This window comes from Homarus americanus, unplaced genomic scaffold (assembly GCF_018991925.1).
Source record: "Homarus americanus isolate GMGI-L3 unplaced genomic scaffold, GMGI_Hamer_2.0 scaffold41027, whole genome shotgun sequence".
Lineage (NCBI taxonomy): Eukaryota > Metazoa > Arthropoda > Malacostraca > Decapoda > Nephropidae > Homarus > Homarus americanus.
In genome coordinates this window covers 5,004,294-5,024,651 of record NW_024745073.1, presented here as the reverse complement: position 1 = coordinate 5,024,651, position 20,358 = coordinate 5,004,294, and the positions used below count along the sequence as shown (strand labels likewise).

Genomic DNA, 20,358 nt, shown 5'->3' with positions numbered 1-20,358 from the left:
TAAATTTTTCAAAAATTAATCTTGATTACAATTTTGTTTCCCATCCACACAATCGTCTCATTAACATACTGGTATTCTTATGAAATTTTTACTGATAAGGACCACCCTAGGCAGCTGTGTTAGTGTATCTTTTCCTTAAGTAATTAACAAAATTTAACTTTACTTGGGAAAACAGAAGCTTAACGGCAGCTTACCTTCCATGCCGAAGTCATCTTCACTTACTTCTGCCCAAGGATTTACTTCCCGAGGCAGGAACAAATTGGGACATTTAGTGGTTATGAAGTGAAGTAGCTCCTGACGGCTAGCGTTTCCTTGTTTGCTGAAAGGAAAATGAATATATGATTTAGATTAGGAATAACCATTATTTGATGTGCCTTAATTAGTCTATAACAAATCACTAAAAAAATAATTTCTTCAGGACCAAATGCTTCTCATAACTTAACACTTTCAAACTAATGTACAAGTTCCCTCTTTATACAAAATAGATGTACAGTCTCGTTCAAGATTCTTCAAACACTGCTTGAGACAGCTGGCAACTCAAAGCTGTTTGTTTACTATTGTACGTAGTAAAAATTATGAATGAATGTAAAAGCTTGACCATTAATTAAGCAACAGGGAACTAAGTAAACAATCACCGATCACTTTTACATTCATTCATGATTTTTACTAGGTACTAAAGTAAACAAATGGCCTTGAGTTGCCAGCTATCTCCAGCAGTGTTCGAAGAATCTTGAATGAGACTGTATATATAGTATAGTACTGTAATCTGGGAACATTTTACATAATTTGAAATTATGTACAGCAAAAATAAATATTTTTAACCCTTTCACTGCAGCTGGCTTACAACTAGCACCCACCTTCTATGTAGCAGATTTTTAGATATTTAAAAATTAAGTATACTGTAATGTATATACAAGGGGTTCCCGACTTACAAATGCCTGCCAATACGAATGGGGTTAAATTTGAAAATTACAGCATTTTATTTACCTGATGACTTATTTTTTCCTTTCATTTACTGTATTTTGTCATTCTATTTCTTCATTTGTCTTAAATTAAGTTATTTTAGATGTATTGTATATAGGGACTTAGGTTATGATATACAGCCCCCCCCCCCCCAAACGCGTAAACCAAAACGGCGTAAATCCAGACTCAACTGGATTTACGCGGTTTTGGTTTACGCGTTTGGTCATTTACGCGGCACCTTGCCAGAATGAAATGTTTTAATTACGCGGTAAATTTCATCATTTACGCGGGTAAAGTATAATTTGTTTATTTACTGAAGATATATATGTTTTTAGCTCATAAAATATATAATTTACATTGCTGGAATCCTTACAAGATGGTGATCATTTTAAATATAAACATCTTAACATTTGCATTAGACATACAAATTTTAGATGTAATTTGAGGAGATAATGAAAATTAAAAAACATTTTATCTTTTGTGCAAAATATATGACGTTTACATTCAAAATATTCCCTGTCCTGCAAGGAATCCAGCAATGTCAATTATATTATCCTAACTTTAGTCTGAGGTATTATTTATTACTAAAAATGTAAATATACTATTTTAACCCAAACATTTCTCTGGTAGGGAGGGAAGGTGGGGGTGGGGGGTAGGAAGGGAGGGAGGTTCCCAGCGAGCGTAGGAAGAGGGGGGAGCGGGAGGTGGGGTATTTTGATTGACAGATAGTGTCTGGGTGAAGTATAATTTGTTTATTTACTGAAGAAATTTGTTTTTAGTTCATAAAATTCATACAAATTACCCGGCCAGAATATAATTTACATTGCTGTAATTCTTACGAGATGGTGATCATTTTAAATGTAAACATCTTAAAATTTGCATTACATACAAATTTTAGATGTAATTTAAGGAGATGATGAACATTAGCAAACAGATATAACTAGCCCCAGTGGTCAGGGTATTATGGTACTGAATGTTACAGAGTATTTCAAATAAATTCTTTGTTTAGTTCTGTACATAGAGACTTGGGAATAGAAACTGTAATAATTTGAGCTTATTAATACCAGTACCCTTCATGTACAGTACAGTAAAATACTTATTTTTACCTTATTATTTGACTTGTCATTTAAGGATACAGTATTATTTTGGAAATGTCTCAGAGATAATTTATTCAAGATCATTATGGTATCAAATTCATCTCTCTAACACAAATCTAAGTTTATAACAAATGCTGTGAGGTAGGGAAGGAGAGGGTCCATTGCAATGTAACCGCACTGCACCCCCCCTCCTGAAAGGGTTGCCTTTCACTGATTGTTTGTCAGCAAATACAGTCTCATCATAATGCAATATTTGCTAGCTATAACTGGAACTCAGGTTATGAAAGGCTAAACTGGAGTTAATGGAAGCAATACAATATACTGTAGCAAATTGTTTCACTAAGAATGGGTTGCCCACTCAAAATACACTGTATACATACCAGACCTCATGAACACGGGCCTTGTAAACATTATAATCAATGTCCTTGAGGTTCAAGGTCTCCAGATCTTTGGGATGGGAAGTTGTAAGTTGTTTTAGAAGTTGGTGACCATGGAAGTTTATTGATTGTGAGACCATATTGCTACAAAGTGGGGCCGTCCCAGCCATTTTTCTACACTTTCTGTAATAGAATGGTAACTGTTATGACATAAAATTATTTCTTATGAATATTCTCTAAATTCAAAATCCTTAATCAATAATTCACTGTGATGGATTAGGGAAGTATACAAGACAGTGTGTCCCTAATGGGTAATGCTACTGAGAAAAAGTCCTATAGTCAAATGAGGCTTGCCCAATACTGTACACCATAAATAAGAAAAGTTTTAATTTTTGTTTTGATGAGCTGTAGGTTGTACGATGATGGAAAATTGTGAGGAAAGAAACTTGCTCGTAAGTGTGGCATGATGGGGAATTGTGTACAGTACCAAGACTTGAACTGAAAAAGGGGGGATGATGAAATGAGTTTTACTGGTTCATTATTCTGGAACAGAGACCCAAGGAAATAGTGAGGGTGAGGTACTGGTTGTTGATATGGGAAAAAAATTCATAATATATTTTTCTTTTTTCTCCAGAAAATTCAAAACCAGTAAATTTACCACTAAAGACTTTGAAATTTAACAAGATTTGATCATTCCTACATAGGCCTGAAAATGTTTCCCTGTGGAGTACATTTGTATGCCCTATTTCAGGATGTCCTGAGGAAAGAAACCAAAAAGCTCATCGAGATCAGTGTTTTATGGCAATTCCCCCCCTCCCCCCCACACACACACCATTACCACCAAAAACCCAAGGTGTTTTCCCAGAAAATATAGCAGAAACCAGGGGATGGACAAAATCCTGGTGAACTACTTGCGATCAGGCATGTTGATGCAAAATTTTACAGCTGAATGCCCATTCTAATGCCAACCCATAAGGTAGGAAGTTGGGAACTGATGGTAAGGCAGGGTTGCAATTCCCTGAGGTAATCAAAGACTACCTGGCTCGATGGGTTAATTTTCCATAAACACAAAACCTGCTTCCCTACACTTAGAATGCTGTATACAGCATTCACATTCTTATGGTGGCACACTTCATGCAAAATTTCTTTATTTATTTTTTTATAAAAAACGTGAGCTGATGCACTTGGAATCTTAAAAAAAAAAAAAAAAAATGCCCACTGGAGTTCTTCCACATACACTGTGAGAAAAGTAGCCTGGATAACTAGAGTACAGTACCACAGTAGTCATATAAAGTACAGCATCACAATATAATGTAACAGTGTAACAAAACATAACAGCGGAGTCTAAGTTAAGACTTTGATCATTGGCTCTATAAATACAGATCTCCCATTAAATCTGCTTACCTGAAAATAACTTGCAAGGAAGATTTTGAAGGGCACCAGTAATGCCCTGATTTATAAGTTGATAATCTGGAAATAGAAGGTGCTAATTAGTACAGTACTACAGATAGACAACACCATCTCATATTGCATTAAACATTAACAATTATAAATAATGGTAAGATATTCTTGGTTATATCCATAATTCAGTCCCTACCTTCTGAATCCACATCGACACAAATACTGATACAGTATATGGTTTATGGTGGAAAATTGTTGCAGGAAATGGCCAGAATCTGATGGTTTATGTCATAAGCTGGTTGAGAAAATGGATGACCCTCATATCATCATGAGAAAAATATGGAGTGAATATTCTCAAATTATTATAGAACGCAGAGTACTTGCCAAGTCGAATACAGCTAATGCTCCAAGCCCACCAGCCTTTATTATAGGCAGGTGCATGTCATGTGACCGCACTACATCTTCCTCCCAGGCCCATGCTTATATCAGTACACACACACTGCCCTTTATTGAAAAAGCTTGTAAGAGTTTTTATACATACAGGTATTGACTGTTATATGATGGGGTTAGGGACTTCAAAAAGCCATCATAAGGTGATAGATTGTATAACGAAATTAATAACTTATGGGGAAAAACAGGTTCCGTTCTATACCCTGTAGGGTCGAGAGTTATCAACTCGTAATTTCAGGTAGACATGTAATTTTTTATTTATTGATTTTTATTTTACTCTGTTATATGCACACACAATCTTTCATACAGAATGTGCAAAACAAAAATAAAAGAAATGATTATTATAAGGTCAAAAGATAAAGGGAGCAATGACTTTATTAAAGCAAAACATATTTTTCATCGATATCATGAGGCAAGAAAGTATTTATGTTCTATAGTGAAGTGTCCTACAGTACAGAAAGTAATTAAGGTACACAACTCATCTAGTCTTTAACTTCACTGGGTTATGTTACGTTTACAAAACACTTCTGATCACACTATACAGTGCATGACATTGAAGAGAAAACGGTCTATTGAACTTTTTTGTCAAAGTTGCTGGCTAAAACCCCTGTATCAGAGTGCTACCTCATGAAAAACCCAAGTTTTTTTTATAACAATATGAAAAAAACCCGAACCTAGTTGGAGAGTTTTTGGGAGTGTCTCAGACATAAACAACTGATACTTCGTCTAACATTTGGTCATAGTATAGTGTTTGGGATGGCAAAAGTTGTATAAATAATATTACAAAAAATTTCTTCCTCTCCATTTTTGGGAGTTTTCATGAGGTAAGAAAGCATATGCCTTCTGTAGAATAATTCCTCAAGTTTCAGGTTAAAGGGCACAACCATAGTAAAATATTACTCCTTAAACTAATCATTAAGTAGCAGATGTATTGTTTTAGTTTCGGTCATCCGGGGATCATAGGAATTTAATTACTGGAATGAGTATACTTGTATTAGACAATCTGAAGACACTTCTCTTCTATGATGTTTCCTTCGCAAATGACTTATACAGTACAGTGAGTTCTGCTATAACGCGTGTTTTGATAACGCGAATTTGCTCTAACGCGATTTATGAATTCGGAACAATATTTGTATAACGCGATCGCTTGTTTGCTATAACGCGATTTTTGCTTACTATTTCTCCAATTTTGTGGTATTAACTGTGAATATGGTAAAGAAGAATATCTCCAAAAAGCATTCTGATGATAGAATTCCCGGTGATTATCGTAAAAGAAAGGATATAACACTTGAAGAGAAGCTTGATGTTATCAACCTCAAAATCACCCTTCTCCCCCATCAAGTTACATTCATATTTTTTCAAGGTAAAGTGTTAAATTTACTGTATGATTTCATTATTAGATATGAATGTAACATTTATTTAGACTGTGCTATCCTTTGTGTTAGGCTAACTACTAAATTTTTTCGATTTCGAGTAAACTGCACCTAACCCTATTTTCTCCATAAGCCCTGTTATTTCTATTACGCGATTTTCTATAACACGATATTTTACAAGAACACAATTATCGCGTTATAGCAGAACTACCTGTACCTGTATATACCTTCGGTTCAAGGGGAGGGGGGGGGGAGTCCCTGGTTAGGTTAGGTAATTTGTGAGAGAAACAACAAAGAAGAAAAGTGTCTTAGGATTGTCTAAACTACTCATTCCGATAATTAAATTCCTATGATCCCCGGATGACCGAAACTAAAAGTTTACCAATGCAGACGGTATTTTTATAGAACTGTAGTTCACACAACATTCCTATCCCAAATCTATTATCATATTAAAAAAAAGCGTCTAATTTTAAGAAAATTTTCTTCTATTACATTATTGTCGGAAACGTATAATAACAGAGACAGCGCATGCCAAATCTTTCTCTATTTAATTCCATTAATCTCCCCTTCACAAATCGCCATGCGCATGCGTTCCCGTACACGTCACGCAACCAATCAAAAGTGTTCTTTTTTTTTTGGTCACCAATTAAATGAATTGTGCTTTCTGCTTTTAGAATTCGCAGTATTTTTTGCCCAATCAGATTAGATTGTGATTGTGGATCTCCCATGCTTCGAAATTCTAATTTACCATGGAAGTCTGCGATGGGTGTCGCTTCAATTATATGGGATTAATTGCGCGTTTTAGGGAAAAACAACAAGCAATAGCATTTTTTAGATCTCAATGTGTTCTCTCGACCTCAAGGGAGATAGATCACTATCCTCTAACTACAGTCCAATTAGTCTAACATCAATTGTAGGCAAATTACTGGAAGCAATCATTTCAAACTCTATTCGAAATCACCTGGAGAAGCACAAGTTGATCAATAATTCCCAACATGGCTTCACAAGCGGGCGTTTATGTCTAACTAATCTACTAACATTCTTTTCATCTGTTTCCAAATCAGTTGACAAGGGGCACAATTATGATGTGGCATATCTCAACTTTAGCAAAGCCTTCGACTGAGTCCCCCACAAAAGACAAATAAGAAAAGTGGAGGCTCATGGAATTAAAGAAGATATTCTAAAATGGATTAGGGCGTGGTTACAGGACAGGAAACAGCGAGTGAGCAATAATGGCACTAAATCCGGTTGGAGCAACATCACTAGTGGAGTTCCCCAAGGCTCAGTACTTGGACCATTATTAATTATTATATATACATATATGACATAGATATCGGCGTAGATAGCAACTTCAGTAAATTTGCTGATGACACTAAAATAGGACATGTAATTAAATCTGACGAGGACTCCGCAAAACTACAGGAAAGTCTAAAAAAAAATTTTGAATGGTCTGAAAAATGGCAGATGAAATTCAATGTGGACAAATGCAAAGTACTCAGTATAGGAGATGTAAACAGGGAAACCAGATACCAGATGAACAACGATGTTATTGAGAAATCCGACTGCGAGAAGGATTTAGGAGTAATGATAAGTAGGAATCTTAAGACAAGTAAACAATGTGTATTTGCTCGAAACAAGGCTAATAAAATACAGAACTTGGATTCATACAAAGGAGTGTTGGTTACAAGACTAGCGAGGTCATCCTAAAACTATATCTTGCGCTTGTGAGACCTCACTTGGATTACGCAGTTTAATTCTGGTCACCGTATTACAGAATGGATATAGAATCCTTGAAAAGAATTTAGAGGAGAATGACAAGACTAATCCCGAGCAACAGGAACCTTGAGTACAGAGACAGGTTAAAGCATCTTAATCTGCACTCCCTCGAGAGACGTAGAGTGAGGGGTGATATGATAGAGATGTATAAATGGAATTCAGGACTGAACAAAGGGGACATTACAAAGGTACTCAAACTATCCAACCAGGATTTAGGCGCGAAATAGGTAAACATTGGTTTGGAAATAGAGTAGTGGATGAGTGGAACAAGTTACCAAATATCATCATTTACTCGAATACGCTGGATAGCTTCAAACATAGGTTGGATGGACTTATGAGCAATAGGGGTTGGGTGTAAATGGGACTGCCCAGTATGAGCCAATAGGCCCGCTGCAGTTTCCTCCATTCTTATGTTCCTATGTGTCCCAAGTGTAATAAGGAGTGTAAATATCGTGAACCAGGGCCTTCACATCAATAGTCCACCTCTCCACCTCCCAAGCCTCCTCGATTTTGGATTCTAATTCGGAATAAGGTAAGAAATAACAGTAATTCCCTCGTATGGTGGGAGACTGGTTACGTAAAAACACCGTGAGAGTTAGGTTAGATTAGGTTAGGTCAGGATAAGTTAAATCATCCCCCAAAAAGTTAGGTTTATAAGTTTTACTAGTGTTTTTTGGTGTGTTTTGTTGAATATTCACTTGGCCATGATTTTTTATGGAAAACGCTTGTTTCTCTCCCCCACTCAAAACCCTGGTTCCCAACAGGATCCCCTGTCTTGTTGGGGGTAGAAGGGGGCGATAACCAAAAAAACAGGCAATTTCCGACAGAAATCAAGGTTAGAACCTATCAAACACACACAAAAAAAACACTAGAAAAACATAGTTTTGACTTTCTAACAGAGTTGTGTGAACTACTATAAATTTACTAGCAGACTCTTCTATGTAATAGTTTGTAAATATTGTTATTCTTGAGAACCAAAAAGTAAGGGTATCTGTTTACTTAACAGCTACCACCAGAAGGAAATGTGTGATTTGGTTTAAATTTTTGTACACACTATTAGCATGATATTAAACACTGAAATGGAAACGACAATGCATAGAACCTACTAGAAAATGACCTAACAAACCAAACCTATTAGGTCAGGTTCTAGTAGGTTCTCTGCATTATCGTGTTCATTTATTTGTTCAATATTATGCAAATAGTGTGTACAAAAAATTTAAACCAAATTGGACATTTATTTTTTTGGGTTTATGTAAACCTAACCAAACTAACCCAACGGAGGTAAGCAAAAGGACCCTAGAACACCCTACCTAACTATTGTCAGGAACGAAAAGAGAAAAACTATACATGATATATTGAGAACAGAGAATGCATTTAATAAGTAAATAAAAAAAGAATAAACGGGTATATACATAATTCTAAAGTTAATAATGATGCGTAATTATTTTATTAAAGGGATCAGAAGTAATGGAACACAATTTATACAGTTGGAGAGTAAGGAGCAATGGCGACGGTAAGAAAATGGTTTTGGCGTTTGAAATGCACCTAGAGACGTTAATTTTAATTCCATAACATCAGTGTTCTCCGCGTTTTTACCCCGTAATTACCCTCATCCTTCATGCCCTGCCCACTAACAAGGAATTTAAGATCGTAGGATAGAGTAATAAAAAAATCATAAAAAATACTTAAAATTATAATAGAAAGTTGTCGTTTCTTTTAATATACTTAAAAATCACCAAAACAATAAGTATAACAAAAATAAAGAAAATCAACAAACAACTTCTAGTGGTAGCTGTTTTGTAAACCTTTACCAAAGTAAGTTATTACCAATCAATGTTATTATTTGTCAGAAAAATCCTCAAATACGCATCCAAATATTATATAAATTTTTCCAATTACTATTCAGTAATTATAATAGTTCTGGGCCCTTCTCGTCAGCATCAACTCCCTAGCACACTCGACACTTAACAAGGGCGAAGGCTGACACAACGTCCTCACCAGTATGTACAGTATATGTAATGCCCCCATCTCGGTCTTGCCCACATTTACCATGCTGTGTCCAACAAGGAAACTGATAATTATCAATTATTTCACTGCATCTCAAATGTCCTTGCTAAAATTTGATAAATTTAGGATCAGTCTTTTAGCAATATTTTTCAGCCCAAGACGCCGCTGCTTACCACTGCCTCAGCACCATCGCCGCCACGGTATGACTATTATCTTATTTCGACAAAATATACACACATTTTTCCACTAACTATGACAAATATATTAAACATTGACTAGGGGTGAAGTCATGCCTACTCACCAGACCTACACCAGAATTCTACATCACAGAATGTTTGGTGAGCATTTGAAGAACACTTGTTTACACTTGACCCGCCACTGTTGCCAGACTAAAGGATGGCCTATGTTAAACAACTACAAGTACACCACCAATATTTTTTTTCGAAATAGAAAACGCGAAGTTAACTTAACCTAACCTATTATAACCTGATAATTATAATATCATAGTAATTATACAGTGTTTACTTGGATCACGTGGATTGAAAACTATATCTTTAGCGATGATGACCGTGGTAGTTTATTAACACTAGTTATTTCTGCCAGATTTTCCTAACCATGCAGTTAGTGTTATTTCCATAATCGTATTCATCTCATATATTAGTATATAAATTCTTTACAAATTATTGACAGAAATCCTGAATAACTAGGCATTAAATAATATATTTAAATTTAAAATATTGTTCGAAAACGTCTTAATACACAATCAAGAAATAATTCACGCACTGCTTTAGACCTATCTACTGTACTAGCTCAAGCTGAGTATAGTACTGGGCTTTATAATACCCTACACAAAACCGGGCTTCTTCTCTTAACATGGCCACCCCTAGTTTGGGTCGCTACATTAGGAAAATGAAGTAGTTGGTGGTACAGCGGTAGCGGAATTACTTTTGTCCTGGTTTAATTCCTAACCAGGTCAGATGTGGAAAAGGGCCTCCTCTCCTCCCTCAAAACCGCATATAAACCTGATTCAGGATTGCTGAAGTAATCATTTGGTGAAGGGCATTTCTTTGGGATATGTCCTTTTGTATTTTGATAAATTGTAACTCACCACTCACCAGTAAAAATAAGCAACAATAATATGCACGTACTGGCACATTGTTGTTCGCCTCAAGAAATGTATAATTTATTTTTTTATACTTTAATGTAGTTTGATTTGTATTAATTTAATAAGATTTATATCACTTCATATATTTATTTACATTTATCTCAATAGATCATAATTAGAGAATACTTGAAGATACATCATATGCAATAATTATCACAATTTAGCTGAAATCACAAAAATAAATTTAATAGGTATTTACTATTCAGGACTTTATATGAATAAATACTTGAGAGGATGCTTTGATTACGGTTCCAATGATACTTTGCAAATAATATTTTACAATATATGTTCCTCCATAAGCAATTAATTTAGCCCGAAAAAATTCAAGAGTATATAATGAGTTTGTAAAAAAAAAACAATCAATTAAAACAACTAGTTGAATGAATATGTTATTATTCTTTATTTTATAGAGAAGCTCTTATCTCTCAGAAAATGTAAGTTGTTTAGAAGCACTGGGAATGGCGTCTTGTACTTTACATTTGAGTGCTACACGGTAACCTACCTTGCCATCCGTATATCATTTATCATTTTTAAACACAAGAGGAGCTCTATAATGGGGAGATCACGGTCAAGAAGTAGAACACCCAAGAGACATAAGAGCAAGAGGTCTCACAAGAGGAGGTCTCGGTCTCGCGAGAGGGAGCGGCGCAGACACCGAGATCGTGAGAGGTCCAAGGAGCGACCTTCCAAGGCCAGGTAGGTAAACATAACTACACCCCCGCTCTGTCAACATTCTTACTGACCTGAATAAAACGTGTGAGTATTGTAATAAAGTTATGGCTTATATATAGGACTAATAAAGTTACCTTCAGTAAGCTGAGAAACTGTGAGTCTTGTCATTGTGGTGTGAGGTCTTATCTCAGCTGGGGTTGACATTAGGGTATTATTTTATTTTCGGACAACAGAGGAGTCTTGGGAATTTTATCTGTGCAATCATTAATTTAGACAAACTTCGACGCTTTTCCTCTTTGCCGTTTCTCATGCAAATGTCCTAAAAATGGCTTAACGTAACCTCCTAACCAGGGCCTCTGCCCCCATGGACCCCTTGGCATATATAAGTCGTTTGCGAAGGAAATGGTATAGAAGAAAAGTGTCTTAGAATTTTATAAACTATTGAGGTAATCCTGGAGCAGATGGCTTACACCAGAACGCCTTGTTTGATTTTGTTCATATTTTCCACAGTAATGCTAGGTCTATGGCATGCTTTGACCAGCACAGAAACCCTCCCTATGGTTTGTTACCTCATTTTTACAAATATATGCTGCTACTATGGCTTTTATTATCCTCTTATCTAACCCTTTATGCATAATTGTGGCATCCCGCCACCTTGACAAGTATTGACATAGTTTCAAATGCATAATGTAGTGGATATTTTGCCGTGATCGGCTAAGTAAAATAGCGTTAGTAGGAACTTAGCTAGTCATGACAAAATATCCACTGCCAGTACATAAATAGAGAATTTGAGGTCTTCTGACAATCTTTTCAGCAAGCCCCATCCAGTCTTGCCCTATGTTTCCCTCCCACCCACCCATTAAATTGTTTTTGTTTTTTATAGATGCTATTGGCACGAAAATGGTATTGATAATGCATAGAACCTAACAGAACCTGAGAAACTTACCAAACCTTACCTAACTTCCTAGCTGGGGGCTCCACATATTAAGGAAACAGAATTTACAGGTGTACTTTGATAATTGGCACCAATGGAAGCAACTACAGTATCTTTAAGTGGCATGGTGTAATTTTAATTTTTTTGTGGATGTTCTGATTGATTGGCTCTGTTGTTGCATTGAAACAAACAAAGAGCGGACAACAACACGCGCCGACACGGCAGATTTTTTGGCAGAATATTTGATCTAACACTGTCTAAAGTCACCTATGGAAAAGAATGGATCAGATATCTTCTATAAAAGTTTCTGGGAAGTCTCTGCATGGTGAACATTGATGTGGAAGGACAATGGATCTTAATGTACAGGTTGCAATATATTAGGGATTCAAAGCATATACAGTACATGCATCATTTTGCTGACCATGATCTTCTGATAGAAAGGAATTCAAGTTTGTGAGTGACACATGTAAGGTATTATCAGTACCTAAACAGTACAAGGATTGATTATGTATTTTCTATTGCAGGTAATTTCTAAGAGAATATTTTATACTGCAGCTGATTTCTAATGCTTTGTCACCACACAACATTAACCATAGTCTTCCCAGTTATATTTCATCTGTATCATTTCAGTCACTTAATTTATATGATTCTTCCTGTTTAGCCGTAAATTATCAAGATCATCATCATCGTCAACAACCAGTGATGAGGAACCCAGGACAAGAGAAAAGAAGATTGATGAAGTTGACAGATTGGCTGAGCTAGAAAGAGTTAGGTATGCTATCTCTTGACATACATACATTTTGATGTAACTTTATTGTATATCATTGACTATTGCCTGATCAACTTGATTAAGTAATAGATGATGAAGATATTGTTTTAGTATTGAACATTGTGCAGAACCAAGTATTCATTATCTGTAGTTATAGATACTTGCTTTTGTTAGTTACACCTCTTTTATATGTGTTCTCAGGAGGCAGAGAGAAGCAGAACAAAAAATGGTAGAGGAAGTCGCAGCCAAAAGACTGGAGGAGTTAGTGGCACGAAGGGTGGAGGAGGAGTTGGAACGGAGACGAGATGAAATAGAAGCTGAAGTGTTACGTCGTGTAGAGGAGGCCAAGTGCCTTATGGAACAGCAGATGCTAGAGGAGCTACAAGAAAAACGTCGTCAGCAGGAGGAGGATCAGAAGAAGCGAGAGGTAGAGCTTTCCTCCCTAGGTTTCACTGGGGATTTTTTGCTGGCTTTGTTGAGCCTCATTTGCAGGAGCTCTAGTGTACAGACTTCTAGGGAGGGACTATTGTATGGTGCTCCTAGCTTAATTCTCAATATGGGGAACTCAAACTGGTTACTCTTAGGGGTCATGCTTGTTCATATAAAAATAAAAACTGGCAGGTTAAGGTTTTTGCACCAGAGGGGGTACCAAAGAGGCTGCTTAAAGAAGGGAAATTTTTATTGGAACATGTGGATTTTATGAACCTTTTAAAATCAATGTTCATTAAAAGAACTGTAAAAAGAACTTAAAATATGATGTGTGAGTTACCTATAGTTACTGACATTTTATATTTTGTTTATTTTTTATTTTTTAAAGGGACATCCACAGTGGTCAGTGTAGAGCTATAATATACTATACAATAAAGTAAGGAATTTCAGGATTAATGAATTTCTAAGTAGGTTATCAGAAAAGAAAACCAGAATGTTAATATATAGTAATACCTTTGTCTAATAACTGCTATTTAATTCATGACTAGGTAAAAAAAAAATATGGATAATAGATCAATAAATTTCCATTTTGCATGAAGACTAACTCACACTCTTTCAGCTGAATCTCTGTGTTTTGAAAGTGAAATGTGAATTTGAGCCAGTTAAAGATTCCAGAGTTGTGCTGTACAAACTTTGTAATCTCTGGTATGTGATGCAGCTAACCATGTTGCCCCCAGACAGTTATCAAGTTGAGTGTGAAGTGACTGGCTGCTGTCTTTTCCCACTGTCTCCCATTTGTGTTTATTATTATACTGTTGTATACGTGTATTTCCTTCAGAATTTTATATATCACCTTCATATTCCTAATCATGTGTGTGTATGTGTAGGTGCTTGTGAGTATGATTTGTTCATGTCTGTCTGGAAACACACGAACATAGCTGTGTGGCAATGAGGCACTTTAGTGGATAACCACTCTAAACAGACTAGACATAATAATGGCGGCTTGCAACCAAGAATTGTCAGCTGCGGAATTTAGGCCAGAGCAGTTCTAGGAGTGGATTTGACGGCATCCTTATGGTAACTATATAACAGGTATAGTGATTTTTATAATGGATGCAGCACAAATTCATTAAGCTAGTATGTTTCCATTAGATCATTTAAGTGCAGCCAGACATAAAGTTTATATTCATACAGTATCTACAAATTTAAGTACACAATGAAAAGTCATACTGATGTGTGTTGCAGTGGAAGCTTGCCAGTTTAATGGGTTTTGGTGTGTCTAGATTCTTCTTGCAAAGGATCAGCAGTTCCTGTATAGTCTGCTCTTCAAGAGTAATATTAAAGTGTTGGTATCGATTCTTTGCAGGGAGATTTTACTGTGTCTTGTGTCTTAGTGTTGTCGGTAAGCATGTTGTCTATAAGGAAATTTTATTCTTTCTTTGTTGATTAATAGTAAAACCAACATGCTTGCTAATAGAATTATTTAACTCTGAATTAAGTGCTATTTTAAAGTCTGTATTGTCATATATTACCCTTTGCCTTTGTACCCAACGTGACCATTGATGTTTGATATGAATTTCATTTTATGGTAGTTATTCTTTGCTAGTTGCTAGATTTCTTTCACTTCTGTACTATCATATCTTAATTACAGACCGTTCTGTAGTACAGATTACTTAACGAGTGTGTTTTAGATGTGACATAAAAAAGATTGTAGGAGTTTTACACATGTCCTTGAATGTATGTTAGTAACAGGTATATTCAATGACATATGTTCATCTCTCACAAAAAATTCATGGTATGCCTAAATTGGAACTTCGTGTCAGTTTTCTTTTTGAATTTACGGATACTCTTTGTTATCAACACTTTTCAATCACCCCAGTCTTAAGGTGGATAAAATTCAGGGTCTATAGGGTCTTTAGTTTCAAGAGGTGTTGAGATATCTGGTAACTAGCTTCCATGATTTGATCACCAAGCTTATTGCTTCTGACACTTGTGTGACACCTTATTCTGCTTTCTAGGAGGAGGAACGTAAGCAACGGGAGGAACTGGAACGAATCATGGAGGAAAATAAGCGAAAGATAGAAATTGCACAGATGAAATTGGTATGTTAATGTGTTGGAATTGTTGGTTAGCTTACCATGGGTAGACAGTGAATGAAAGAAAAAAATTTAGAACACAAAAATGTTAATCTCTCTCGTGACACTGATGCTAATTTTTTATTTTAAGTTATGTAAATACAGGTATAGACCATTTCATTAGGGAGTTTGTCACTGGAAATTTGAGGATCACTCTTTCATCCTTGATACTAGGCTGAGCAGCAGCTGCAGATGGTGGAGGAACAACGAAAAATTGACGAGGAACGCCAAAGGATTAAGAGAGAGCAGGAAAAGCGGACGCGTGAGGAGCAAAAGATCATCCTCGGGAAAAATAATGCTCGTCCAAAGATTTCCTTCTCAATTTAAGCGAATTACCCAATTGCATGGGCTGTTGTGTTTATGGGTTTACATTTGCTTAGGTTTTTATTTTATTTTATTTATTTTTTTTTTTCAGGAACAATGCTTTACCTATGCATGAAGTGCAACAGCAAGTATACATGTAGAAAGCTAGAGACTATGTATTTGTGTGTATTCATATAACTGAATTCAAAATTTTTAAAAATATTTGTTATCATATTCATTAGTTGAAATTCTCATTCATGTACCTATTGTTAAAAATGCAAAGACAGTAGTGTCTAGCTTTTTACAGAAAGATTACACACCATAGTTCATTGTCACTGGGAGATGTTATTGATATTTCATGATAGTGTTAATGCTGAGCTTTACTTATAGGTTTCAGAATATGAGTGCAAAGGGGGCTTAGTCACTTAAGTAGAAAGGTGTTATTGTGATGGTTAGGGGAGGGAGGGTTATAGCTTGTGCAAAGGCAGATGTACTGCAGCCATATGAGAGCTGACAAGAGCAACTCCAAAACAAGGTAGGCATGAATTGTGGGTGGGTTTTCAATTGATGAATTTTAGTTGTTTCTTTGGGAGAAGTAATATGATGGGCACAATACGAGGCTTCGTAAGGAAATGTAAGGTAGGACTAACACTGTCCTATGGACAGATGTATAATTAATGCTGGTATACTTTATTTGCCTTTGTTAACAGAATTACCTGTAGCTATAATTCTAATCATTTATATCATTTTACATATTTCATCCTTTTATTATAAGTTCATGATGATTATCAAGTGAAAATGTTTGCCATAATGGCAAACCATAAAAAGATGTACAGTACGTAATAGCACATGGATCACATCTTATGTACAAAGTCCACCCTTGCGGGTGGCCTAGACTTCCAGCTTTATACTCACATCAGGAGTCTTCAGTGAAGAGTTATCTTCACTATATCTGTTTTGAATACCCCAATAAATTTAAATTATTAGTTATTATGAATTAAGAGTTTTACTATATCAGAACTTGTTTACATACAGTACTGTAGGTGTTTTAGCGCATCAAATTGTCAGAGAAGACTTTGTAGTCCCGTGGTCTCAGAGTAGAACTATGAACCATTGTATAATTTGGGAGCAGCAGTTACTAAACACCTTAAGGATTCAAGAAGGAATAGCTTAAGTCAAATGCTGGATGGGTGTCTGACTGAATCAAGATAAATGTAATGGTTAATGGAATGTGTAAATTTACCTTGTCTATTCAGTTCTCCTGTGGATGAAAAATGAAAGGTCATGGTACCATGCAAAGGAGGAATAGAATAGATTATATGTTTAGAATAATGGGAAAGAATGAAGTTTACATCTTTTGTGTTATTGTCTGTATATTCGTATATCACTGAATTTTTTTTTTGGTGTAAATAGTTTGATAGTTTTAGAGTTTGATAGTTTTAGAAATTTACTATGAATTTAAAATATGAAAAATAATGGAGATGGTTTTTTAAAGCAGTTGGATGGTATCTTTACCCAAGACAATAAATGGGAACTAATTTATGAGTTGAGAATGAGGGAGATGGGGTTCAAACTTACATGGGATAATTGGATAGGAATTAATTAATGCTAATGCTTATTTTTAGCAGGCAAACATGAAATGTGGATCATGAATAGAAAGAGATTCATGGCACATGGGAATTAGATAAATTTATGGGATTAAGGGATTGTATACAGTAGTTCAGTAATGGAATTTAGGATTGGGAAGGATTGCTGAGGTGGTACTGTATGTGCTTTTAACAAAGAGAAGTGAAGTGGCAATCTGAATAAAATAAATTGTCGGGAGCATGGTAAGTGGGAATTTGGCCCAGGGGAAGACCAAAGGCAAAGCTGTATATATATATATATATATATATATATATATATATATATATATATATATATATATATATATATATATATATATATATATATATATATATATATATATATATATATATATATATATACATACACACACACCCTCGTTAATTCGACAAAGGGGGCTCTGGGTCACTTGAATTACCAAAAAATCGGTAGTTTGAAATATTTTTACATTACTGTATTTGACAATTTCTGAATATTTGTGTTCAATTATTCATTCATTTTCTGTTCAGTTTTTGCACCTTGCCATGCCTTGGTTTTCACTTAAAAAAAATCTTTTATAATTACTGTGTAAACAAATATTTTTTAAATGCACACTCACGCGCCATAGTTTCGATGCACCCTCTACCCCTACTCCTGACTCGATGGAAGTCGTAGCCTTGGCATCATACCAACCCTCATCGTTCAGTGGTGCAATGTGGTAGCTCAAAGCTTCACTGGATTGTATGAATAGCAGTTCATGATGTAATATTTGAGAATATGCACAATACAGGTTTTTTTTAGTGTATTCACAACACTTTATTTACCATCACTATACTTAACATTACAAGAGGGACCGTTAGGTTTGCAGCCCTGACTACGACTTCATTTGAGCCAGGAGTAGGGGTAGAGGGTGCATCGAAGCTATGGCGCGTGAGTGTACATACAGTAATAATAATGTAAATACAGGGGGGCCCCCAAGTTCGCGGATTTTTATTTCGCGGTCCTCGATTATTCGCAGATGACACCCTGGATGTACCTAAGAATTTCTGTGGGTTGTTTTAAAGTTGCCGGCATTTTTGCGGCTGGGACAGGGAGCCATTCATTCTAGAGAGTAATTTCCTCTACCTGTATTGTAAATATGTGTGTGTGTAGACACATACAGAGTACAAATAAATAATAGTTGGAAAATCCTCTCACAAATAATCAAACAAATTTATTAAAAATGTGAGTCTACCCTCACGTCTGTGCATTATTACTTTATTAATAAAGCATAGACTAGAGGGTAAACTCACATTATTAAATATTTTTTTTTTATTACAGTACTGTATTTGTGAGAGCATTTTCCCATTATTATTTATTTGTATGTGTTTTGGGGGTGTGTGTGTTTACACACACACAAACACACCACACATATATACAATATAGGTAAAAGAAATAATTGTCCTTGGGGCAAACACTTAAAGGGAATACCCTGTATACATAATACCCTGTATACATTTCTTTGTACACAAGTAAAAATTTAACCCCCCCCACTGATCCTCAAGTGTTATTTGCGGATTTGGCGATTTGCGGCCATTTTGAGAACCTAACCCCAAATTTGGCCCCCCCTGTACTTATACTGTACAGTAATAAATAAATGTAAAATATTATGTGACAAGCCATTTGCCTAGCACACACATTAACAGCACTACTAAACCATTGCCTTATAACATATTACTTTCTATTTTAAAATTAATTGACACAGTGCATGATGGCTCAATTTGACTACTTTTGCACTTAAACAACTGATCAGAGAATAAACCAGGGCATATGGAGATGCATTATATACTACAATAATATTTACAAGTACTGTATTAAGTTTGATAAATACGATACAGTATTATATACTAATGCTCTAGACAGATCCTCTGGTAAGCACCAACCCTCTTGAGCAGTGACAGCAACGGTGCTTGAGAGATGGTGAGTGCTGGCAACATTGTTGGGGAGAGCAGGAACAATCATTTGTTACTGCTCTGTTAACAAGAGACTGGGTATATACTACGGCACAGTAGCTCATGTGGGATTTTGGGTGGAAAATTAATAATTTTTGATGTTTTATTAACCTGGCATCAATTAAACCTAAATAATAGGGAAATTATGGTGAAATTGCATGCTATCGTTACGATGAGATCGTGAGAGGCGAGTTGTCATATCTGTCTAGCCAGCACTCCCTCTCTCTTCCTCTGCCCAGCTACACACCCAAACGTAGTTTCGTATCTTAATATTATTCTTATTTTATTCTAATACAAGTAATTCATTCATCTTAATCTATTTCATAATATAATTCCTATAATAATCATCCTAGTGGGATGGCAAAAACCGCATAGAAAATATGATCGTCTAAGTGGGATGACACCTGACCCAAGCCTGCTTAGGGAGCTGCAAGGGCACAGTTGAATCGACGACTGAAATTTCAATCCCGTCACGGCACAACTTTTTGTAACCGTTCGGTTATTTCAGATTCATTCCAAATTCAAATTGTTTAATTAAATTTTGAAAAAATAGAAAATAAAATAAAATAAAAAATCCCATACAAATTAAGCCAAAATCAGAATTACAGCATAACGATCTGAATTAACGAGGGTACAGTAAAATATATATATATACATATATATATACTCGACTTACGACATCCTCGACCTACGACCTCCCGGACATACGACCGCCTCAGTCATACCAAAATTTTGTCAAATTACATATTTTCGAGTCCCAACGTCAGTGATTACGCTGTGTACTGACAAAATTTTCGTTTTTAATTCACTTTAAAATGGCTGGCAAGCTTAAAAGTGAGAGTTTTGTGGTGCTGAAAAGAAAAAGAGACCCATTTTAGAATTTCTATATTATTTTCACCTTTTCGACCTAT

The 20,358-nt window shown here is 35.6% G+C and overlaps 2 protein-coding genes across 5 annotated transcripts in view; one reads left to right on the top strand and one right to left on the bottom strand.

The window, feature by feature from the left end:
• LOC121878325 (tetratricopeptide repeat protein 14-like) overlaps positions 1-9,857 on the bottom strand; it is a 40,471-nt gene extending 30,614 nt beyond the window's left edge. For all 3 annotated transcript variants that reach the window (XM_042384453.1, XM_042384456.1, XM_042384454.1), the window contains exons 1-4: positions 9,746-9,857; positions 3,842-3,907; positions 2,441-2,620; positions 195-319 (exon numbers count right to left, since the gene is read on the bottom strand). In XM_042384453.1, the coding sequence (XP_042240387.1) occupies positions 195-319; positions 2,441-2,607 (292 nt within the window). In that variant the 5' untranslated portion in view covers positions 2,608-2,620; positions 3,842-3,907; positions 9,746-9,857. The remainder of the gene's footprint in view (positions 1-194; positions 320-2,440; positions 2,621-3,841; positions 3,908-9,745) is intronic.
• A 1,170-nt stretch (positions 9,858-11,027) lies between these two features.
• On the top strand, positions 11,028-16,848 carry LOC121878556 (arginine and glutamate-rich protein 1-like). 2 transcript variants are annotated; one of them, XM_042384868.1, is made up of 5 exons: positions 11,029-11,305; positions 12,877-12,987; positions 13,186-13,411; positions 15,432-15,515; positions 15,723-16,848. In XM_042384868.1, exons 1-5 carry the CDS (start codon positions 11,163-11,165, stop codon positions 15,873-15,875), a joined length of 717 nt encoding a protein of 238 aa, XP_042240802.1. In that variant the 5' UTR covers positions 11,029-11,162; the 3' UTR covers positions 15,876-16,848. The 2 variants fall into 2 exon arrangements, with proteins under 2 accessions (XP_042240800.1, XP_042240802.1); XM_042384866.1 differs by lacking the exons at positions 15,432-15,515; positions 15,723-16,848 and having other exon boundaries at positions 11,028-11,305; positions 13,186-13,984.
• The last annotated feature ends 3,510 nt before the right edge of the window (positions 16,849-20,358 follow it).

Coding starts and splice junctions, on each gene's coding strand:
- LOC121878556 (XM_042384866.1), top strand. CDS start 11,163: ATGGGGAGATCACGGTCAAGAAGTAGAACACCCAAGAGACATAAGAGC. Junction 11,306..12,876: donor GAGCGACCTTCCAAGGCCAG/GTAGGTAAACAT, acceptor CTTCCTGTTTAG/CCGTAAATTATCAAGATCAT. Junction 12,988..13,185: donor GCTGAGCTAGAAAGAGTTAG/GTATGCTATCTC, acceptor ATGTGTTCTCAG/GAGGCAGAGAGAAGCAGAAC.